Source organism: Schistocerca nitens, chromosome 7 (genome assembly GCF_023898315.1).
Source record: "Schistocerca nitens isolate TAMUIC-IGC-003100 chromosome 7, iqSchNite1.1, whole genome shotgun sequence".
NCBI lineage: Eukaryota > Metazoa > Arthropoda > Insecta > Orthoptera > Acrididae > Schistocerca > Schistocerca nitens.
In genome coordinates, this window is record NC_064620.1 from 497,889,609 (window position 1) to 497,899,093 (window position 9,485).

At 35.8% G+C, this 9,485-nt stretch overlaps 1 protein-coding gene across 1 annotated transcript in view; it reads left to right on the forward strand.

Annotated features, from left to right (window-relative positions):
• Positions 1-9,233, forward strand: part of LOC126195107 (galectin-6-like) — a 480,373-nt gene extending 471,140 nt beyond the window's left edge. Inside the window, exons 5-7 of the mRNA XM_049933576.1 lie at positions 6,480-6,689; positions 7,085-7,170; positions 7,286-9,233. Of these exons, the coding sequence (XP_049789533.1) occupies positions 6,480-6,689; positions 7,085-7,170; positions 7,286-7,610 (621 nt within the window). The 3' untranslated portion in view covers positions 7,611-9,233. The remainder of the gene's footprint in view (positions 1-6,479; positions 6,690-7,084; positions 7,171-7,285) is intronic.
• Positions 9,234-9,485: the final 252 nt, after the last annotated feature.

Here is a 9,485-nt window from a genome sequence, read left to right on the forward strand (position 1 = left end):
AAAGCAAGGCAGCTAATGTCTTTAAACTACAAAAGAAGGCAATAAGACTGATATGTAGCTTACAAAATTACAGATTATGACCCTGCTGTCAATATTTATACTACAGTGTGTAATGCATATTAAGGAAAACTATCCGAGTTATCAACAGTATGACATGCGACATAATTATAACACAAGAAACAAGCAGGACCTAGTTTCTTTCCGATGTAAAAATTGCTTCTTATACAAGTCCATAAAATTTTTTAATGCCATACCCCAACATATCAGGGATCTTCCAATTCAATAATTCGAAAAAAAGTAAAAGAATTTCTTCTTGAGCTCAGCATTTATGAAACTGATGAATTTTTAAGGGAGGCAAAGAATATGGTATGACTACACTTTGCGATCAGTTTTTATATGCTTCTATATATGAGTAAGTCTGTAATTGGCTAAATTTACTATGCAATATCAATTTGTACCAGAAGTTTCTCTGTTTTGTTTTTGTGTGAAGGTACCATAATTATTTGTGTAACATTTATACTATGTAATATTGACTTTTGTAATGCCTCAGATGATCTCTGAGGTCTCTACAACAATAAAAATCAATCAATCAATCAATGGTGAGGAGCCCATGTTAAGGAAATGTCTAGTTTTTGAGCAATAAGGTCATACATTCATGAGCCATATGTTCATTTTTCAGGCAAACAGCAGTATTATTCCCTAACGAAAATAAGTTCTGCGATATACTGTGTCCTACTGTAAAATGGCATTTCTGTAGTGGTGTATTTTGGTGTATCATAAGATTGCATTCATATGTAATAATTAAATCTTATTACAAAATATTCAGGGCAGCATTTTTGAGAACAATACAAACAATTAAAACAGCACTGTTGTGATAATGTTTGATACCACATTTTCCTAATCATAACATTGATTGTAGTACACTTTTGAAATTCAGGGCAGTTTCTTTCCCTTGTCATATAGACATTTGATGATAAATATCTGAATGAAGTTTCATTATTAATACTCCGTCAAGTGATGTGTCTTGAGATGCCTCCAGAATAAAAGTATTTCTGAAGCAGTCTTCAAACCTGTGAACAAGAAGTTTATATTGCCTGAGAAAGTAGAGTTTTAACAGTTGTATGTATTTATTGGGTTGTGGGGGAATTATTTCTATATGTATGTGTTTTCTGTTAAGGGTTTCTGAATTTCAGGTTCTTAAAACACAGCTCCAACTGTTTGCTCAGTCCAAGACTCAAGCAATAGGTGTTGCCTTTTAAATGTGGAATGAAAATGTGTATAACTAACTGATAACATGGTTCCATGTAAGTTCACTATAGGTGCTTGTATCAACTACTATGTTAAAAGCAGTTTTCCACATTATTGGGTGTGTCATCCTTGGTCCAAATTTACCTTTTTGTTCTTGAAAACAAATTTTCAGCTTTTTACCTAGAAGTCCTGCAGATGGCATACATCTACAAAAGCTTTTGATTCAAGGCATTTGCATTTGTTTTTTGACAGAAAAGATAGCCCAGTTTTGTAAATTGTAATCTTGGACAATCAGACCAATACTCTAAAATTTTCAAACATTTCATTTTTTATTAAAGAATACTGATATGATATTGGAAGGTTTTCACAAAATCTGACTGCTTTATTAACTACATACATTGTACAGTTAAACAAGTGTCACCGATATGTATTTTCTGTTATGCTTCTTTTTAGACATTTCTTCATGTGTGTACACTTCCCTATAACTTTCTACAATGGTTTCTGTCAATTCATTTCATTAAGCTCTGTCTATTCGTGATGGTTTGTGCTCCCTTGTATAATAAAGCCCTCAATTCCCATTGTTTACTGCTGTGGCCCCATAAAGACATTCATCTTCAGAGGTACCGTCGTCGTCATCTAATGTATCATTTACAGTGAGAGAGATTTCTCCAGAGAACTTACTGTTAATGCGTTTGAATAGTGTATTTGAAATAGAAACGTCCTCATTTCAATCTTCAATCGCATTTCGATACACTATTGCCTGTGCTGCATAGTTTCGTTAAATTTCACAACGTTGGTTGAATTGTGGTGATGCTTGCTGGCTGAAAAGCAAAATTGGTAATACTAATGTGAATACTTTTAACTGTTAGGATAAATGTATTGACAATATGATCATAAAGACTTTGATATTGTACTTTAAACATATTTGAATATTTTACCACATGAAGCCAGACTGATTGAGGGTGTGCAAATATGCACAAGCGCGCTACGGGTAGTTTATTCTGCATGACAACAACAGAGGGAACTGTCCAAAATGTGAGCCTAGAGTCACAGAATTTAGGATTTTTATATGTAATTAAGTCGAAACAAGGCTCTGGGAGTAGACAACATTCCGAACTACTGATAGTCTTTGAATAGCCAGCCATTGCAAAACTCTTCCACATGGTGTGCAAAATATGACAGGTGAAAATACCCTCAGACATGAAGAAGAATACAATAGGTCCAGTTCCAAAGAAAGCAGGTGCTGACAGGTGTGAATATTACCGAACTATCAGTTGACTATCAGTTTAGTTAGCCATGTTTGAAAAATGTTAACATGAACTCTTTAACAGAATAATGTAAGAACTGGTAGACACCAACCTCAGGGAAGATCCGTTTAGATTCCGGAGAAATGTAGGAACACACAAGGCAATACTGACCCTATGACTTCTTGTAGAAGAAAGGCAAACCTACATTTATAGCATTTGTAGACCCGGAAAAAGCTTGTGACAGTGCTGACTGGAACTCTCTCTTTGAAATTCTGAGTGTAGCAGGGGTGAAATACAGGGACTGTAAGGCTATTTATAACGTGTACAGAAACCAGACAAGGGAACCAGTGGTTGAGAATGGAGCAAGGCAGGGATGTAGCTACCCTGATGTATTCAATCTGTATACTGAACAAGCAGCAAAGAAAAGAAAAGAAAAATTTTGAGTATGAATTAAAGTCCAAGGAGAAGATATAAAAAAATTGAGGTTTGCTGATGACATTGTAGTTTTATTGGAGACAGCAAAGGACTTGTAAAAGCAGTTGAATGGAATGAACAGTGTCTCGAAAGGAGGATATACGATGAATATCAATAAAAGCAAACCAAGGATAATGGAATGTACTCGAATTAAATTGGGTGATGCTGAGGGTACGAGATTGGGAAATGAGATACTTTTGCTACTTGGGCAGCAAAATAACTGATAATAGCCGAAGTAGAGAGGATATAAAATGCAGACTGGCAATGGCAAGAAAATCATTTCTGAAAAAGAGAAATTTGTTAACATCAGCTTATGTATTAAGAAGTCTTTTCTGAAACTATTTATACAAATACAAATAAATATGAAGTGTAGCCATGTATGGAAGTGAAACATGGACGATAAGCAGTTTAGACGACAAGAGAATACAGGCTTTTCAATGTGGTGCTAAAGAAGAATGCTGAAAATTAGGTGGATACATCATGTAACTAATGAGGAGGTAGTGAATAGAATTAGGGAGAAAAGAAATTTTTGGCACAACCTGACTAGAAGGAGGGATCAGTTGACAGGACACATTCTGATACATCAGGGGATCACCAGTTTAGGGACGGGAGAGAGAGAGAGAGAGAGACAGTAAACAGATTCAAAAGAATTTAGGTTGCAGCAGTTACTTGGAGATGAAGACGCTTGAATGTGATAGAGCAGCATGCACAGTTGCAGCAAACCCGTCTTTGGACAGAAGATAAGGACAACAACAAAAACAACTTACATAAACATGTCTTACAGTGGGGGCAACAGATACGTTGGACACTTCATTGATAGCTAAATCTGCCAGCCTGAACTGTTGAGTTGTGTTGCAGACAAGTATCAGAATGGAGCAACATGGAATTGTAACTTCCACGTACGAGAGTTGGAGCTTAAATAGTGGGAACTGTTTATTCACAACTGATACAAAAGAGTTACATGTTAGCACCTGTTACTGTCCTTCAAAGCAGTCACCATCATTGTGTAGAACCTGTTGCTAGAGATGTGGAAGGCATAGTATACAATTAGCTGAGCATGTTCTGTTGATGATGCATATGGAGCAGTCTACTGCCTGTCGAATCTCTGGAACAGTTCTGAAGTAAATGCAACGAAGTGGTTCCTTCAGCTTTGGAATCAAATCAAAGTCTCAAGTCCTTAAGTCTGGGGAGTAGGGTGGATGGTACAGTACTTCCCAGTCCCATCAACTGAACAGAGCAGCCACAGCTTGCCCTGTATGTGCCCACGCATTGTCGTGCAAAATTATGGGAGGGTTACGCAGAAAGTGCTGCTGCTTCTTTCGCAAAGCTGGTCACAGGTGATGCTCCAAAAATGAACAGTAATACTGTGCACTGATGGTGGCATTCGCTTCAGAACTGTTCCAGAGATTCGACAGGCAGTAGACCGCTCCATTCGCACCATCAACAGAACAGGCTCTGCTAACGGTATACTACGCGTTCCACATCGCTGGCAACGTGTTCTACACATTGCTGGTGACTACTTTGAAGGACAGTAACAGGTGCAAACATGTAACTCTTTTGTATAGTTTGTGAATAAACAGTTGCCACTATTTAAGTTCCATCCCTCTTATTAAGAGATGCCAGGCAACTCCACCTGCTAAGTTTCAACAGTGTCAGAATGCAGACATATATGGTAAGCAGTGCCCAATGTACAAGCCTTTGTGGAAGAATGACAGTCTTCCTGTGGTCTGCTTCTTCATCTGACACATCACACATCAGCCTTGTCTGGGCTATGGTCAGCTGGCAACTTGTTTGTAAGGGTGCTCTTGCAGGCAGTGTTAATGCTTTGTGAACATGCATATGAGGTGTGTTCAAAAAGTATCAGGAATTTTCATTTTTTGAAAATAATTTTATTTATTCATCTACATTGTTCTCGTTCAGAGTAGTCCCCATTAAAAATTATACACTTATGCCAGCATGCCTTCTAATCCCCGAAACAATTATGGTACTCAGTCTTTGGGATAGCACTTAGCCCATTCAGCAATGTGTTTTTAATCATATTTAAGACTGTAAAACAATGGTCCTTTAAGATTCTGTTTATTTTTGAAAACAGAAAAAGCCACAAAGAAGTACATCTGGGAAATATAGAGGCTGGGGCACCATGATAATGTTATTTGTCATCAAAACTTCACAAACAGTGGAGTATGGGTAAGCACATTGTCGTGTTGTTTCACCACAGAACCAGGCCTTTTTCTCAGATTGTTTTCAACGCAAGCAGCATTGAACTTCTAGATAGTATTCGTTACGGATTGTTTGATCTTTTGGCAAGAACTCGCAACATACAATGCCATTAAAATCAAAGAAACCAGTTAGCAGAACCTTCATATTCAGTTGCAGTTGCTGATCTTTTTTCGATCTTCCACTGGGATGATTGATTCTTCATTTTGACATCATACCTATACACCCATGTTTTTGTCACCTGTTATGAAAAGTTTCAGTAGTTTTGCACTGTTGTTGACTTCATTTAGCAACTTGTGAGCAATTCCCATTTGCAGCTGTTTTTGCTTGAAATTCAACACCTTTGGCACAGATTTTGGTGTACAGGTCTCATTCCCCAAACGTTTCATGGCATGAGCCAGTTGATGTGGCAGCATCATCAGTAACTTCACTGATTGTGCTTAGGTGATTGTTAATACTCATTACTTTCACTTTTCCCACATTGTCATCAGTTGTTGATGTGCAGGGGTGTCAAGAATGTTTGTCGTCTTCAGCCTCTTCATGGCCATCTTGGAATTGGGCATCCTACCTGTAAAGCCTTGTTTTACTCACTGCAGACTCACCAAGAACAACATTCAACATTTCTAAGATTTTGTTACTTTTATTCCATTTTTATAGCAAAATTTAATATATCCATTTTTACCATAAACCACTCATCACCACTTGTTATGAAACTTGTGTAACCTTATTAATAGCCGATTGCATACTAGGCATCCAATACAGCTATAAGTGTACAGGTATGTTTGACATGTTTATGAAAACAAGAACAAAAAATTGTGCAAATCTGACTAATACAACCCTCGAAATTACAAAATTCCTGATATTTTTTGAACACACCTCATACAAAACATATGGAGTAAAATCCCAAGAAATGTATGCAGGTTCACTTCTATTCTGTACCATGACATTTAGAGACTGTGATTGCAGCTGGTGGAAGATTCATGTCATGCTGTACCTTAGTACTCTATTTTAACATATCAGGTTAATTTCACTCAGATTCATCCTTCTTGTTGTTATAGTTTTCATAAAAATTAGTGCAATTTTTACAAAGGAAATAATTATAGATTTGTCTCTTGTTTACTTGGGTAATTAATAGTGACTGGGAGCCATCTGACTGCCCATGTCTGATTACATACTGTAGGGTTAAATTTTTTGCAGTTGGAAGTACATTGCATATGATTAAATTTTTATAATATGAAATTTGTGTTCTTTTAAACTGAAGGTAATGCTAGAAGGTATCTTCTTCTTTTACAGATAGCCATTAATGGAAGGCACTACTGTACATATACACATCGTATACCATTGCAGAAAGTTCAGGTTGTCCATATAAGTGGTGATGTTGAAGTTGACTTACTGGAATATCGAAGGGTTGAGATCTATCCTGAACAGTATCCAGGCTACAAAAATCCAACTGTAAAAATTCCAATGAATAAGTCTCTGCGAGATGAGCATGAAGATCCACTGGTAAGATGATAAAAAATTTAATAGAGTAAATAGGAAAAGATTAACATCAAAGAGAAAAAATTAGTGTGCTATTCCCAATGTTAAGGCCAAAATATGTAAATTGATTCACTCCAAAATTCATAAAAAAGAAAATCATTTATTGGAAATATTTGTAAGATGTTAAACAGATCAACCATTCATAATAAATATAAATTAATATGAACGGCTTTTATAAATAACATTTGCTAGTTAAGATTTATTTAGTGGTCATAAATTTTATTAAATGAAGTTATTGAGGTTCATTTTATGTATAACTAATCATCTGAACATGTGAAATGAATTCAGATGTGTCTTACAAATCATTGTAAGTAATATCCTTTGAGCAGTCTTTTCAAAATATGTCTCTTTCTTTGCAGGATACGCCTTTTACTGGCAGTTTAGAAGAATTTGGTATTGGCCATGAGCTTGAGATTACTGGAAGAGTAAAAATATTGCCTCACTCGTATGTAGCTTATCATTTTACAAAAATTAATGTTCATTTTTTTTCACTTTCAGAATATTTTTAAACCATTTTCTTGTGAGCAGTTCAGTACATTTCTCTTTTTTTCTCTTTCCAGGTTCTATGTAAACCTTCAAAGTGGATCATACGTGTGTCCACATCCAATTATTCCACTTCACATCAACCCTCGTTTCCGTGCAGGTTACACGATGGTACGAAATGCTTGGGTGAAAGGCAAATGGGGTACTGAGGAGAAGGCGCACTGCTCGCATTTCCGACCTGGTCGACCATTCTGCTTAAAAATTGTGTGCACTGAGGACCAGTATTCTGTGTATGTGGATGGGTCATTGATGGACAGTTTCAAATACAGGTGTTCTCCGCAAATTGTGGACACATTGTACATCCATGGTGATATTGTGTTAAAAGATATTGTTGTGAAATGAGAGACTTCCTTGGAATGTTTGACTGTCAGCTGTTCCATCTGTGTCATTTACATGGTGTAACATGTAGTAAGTGGTGTTCAGTTCAAAGGCAGTTTTTGTGGTTTCCTTCCAATAGACAGTTAACAAGGGTAATGTGGGGGCCAAAATCTATGAATGACATATTTTGTAAACTTTATCAAATTTGTACTTGTATTTATAAAAACATGCTAAGCAAAAGTATTATTTCTTGAAATTATTTTTTAAAGGTTGATTAGCAATCTCTGTGACTTGCTTAGGAATAATTTGCTAATATATTTTTGCCACTGATGCACTGATTTGTAGACTTGCTTTATAGTTCCATTGCTACAGTGTAGCATGTAACATGGTTGAACAATATTTTGTAAATAAATTTTGAGTAACCTGGAAATTTTCAGCCATGAAAGCACTTTTATTATTCAATACATACAGAAATATTCATAAAGTGGGTCCAGTTAATTCTCAATATTTATGGGATGCGCAATGCTGTTTATTTTCCAGATACAGTTAAATGAGAACTTTGCTCACAGAGGTGACAGAATGGAACTTACTTGCAGTTCGTCATATACTAATGATGATGCTGAAAACATTGGCTCAGAATCAAACTGTTCATTATCTAGTTGGAGCCAATACTGTAAGATTTTCATTTGTGTAACCAACAGTTAAGAATTTAATTATGTGTAGACCTTGCCTTCGTCAATCACATTATCACCTGTGACATTTATTTTATTGGTCAGATTGCAGTGTTCATTTTATGACTATATAATGTGCTTTAATATTACCATTTGCTGAGCTTTAATCTTAGCTGATAGTTGTCTTCATCCAGAATGAGGACCATAAAAATGTGGGTTCTTTTTGTAAGACTATTGGCTTGAAAGGAACTGATCATTGATTTCCATCAATTAATTGTCACATCAATGCAGTTTCAGATTGTTATTATGAGTATTATCAGCTGAGGTAAGCAAATTATATGTCTGTAAAGAATAAAGGGCCAATATATCAGTGAATCTGTGCATTCAGTTTGCTACAGTTTTGTCTGCAATATCATCATGACATTAAAGGGCTATATGAAAATGAAGAGAGTAGCAGAAGACAGGACAACATGGAGAACATATTATAAAAATGTGTACCTTGACTACCCACAGGTACCATGAACGTATAGCATTCAGTGTGTAATAGGACATGCGCTACTTCCAGGAATGATAAAAAATAAGTCTGATGGCCAAATTGACAGCCCTAAAACTGACTTACTAACCCTGCAATGAAGTAGAGTGACTAGCCCAGTGCTGACTGTCAGCTTTCTCATTCCATCTCTATCCAAGGGAATGTTGGATTGTAGTATGGAAGGTATATGCCATCTCTCACTTGTTAACCAGTTTTCAAAATGAGAGCAACAACTATTTTTTTGTCAAAGTAACTCCTGCACTCTCACTCATCTTTCGTGACAGTATAATTTCTGTAAAACTCTGGAAAACAGTTTCTGTTCAATGTCTTTATCATTGCTCATAAACTGAAAAGGCACATCAAGACATTTAATTCAACCTGATTGTGAGGTAGGAACATAAACTATTCTGAACATTTTATTCTGTGAAATGAAATATACTGTTACCAAATATTACTGAAATATTTTCATTGTAGAACCACAATAATTAGCTTATTGAATGTAATGTATATGAGTATAAACTTTATTGTGCAATAAAGATTATTCTCACTACACAGCTTATAATAGTTGCAAAAATAAGTCATTAAAGTATCATTAAGCTCTGCAGCACTATCTCTATAAAGTTTTCTGTCAAATATCAAAATCAGATTTATGGTGAAGTTTCTGTGCATCTGGATGGAAGTGAAATATGAACCATG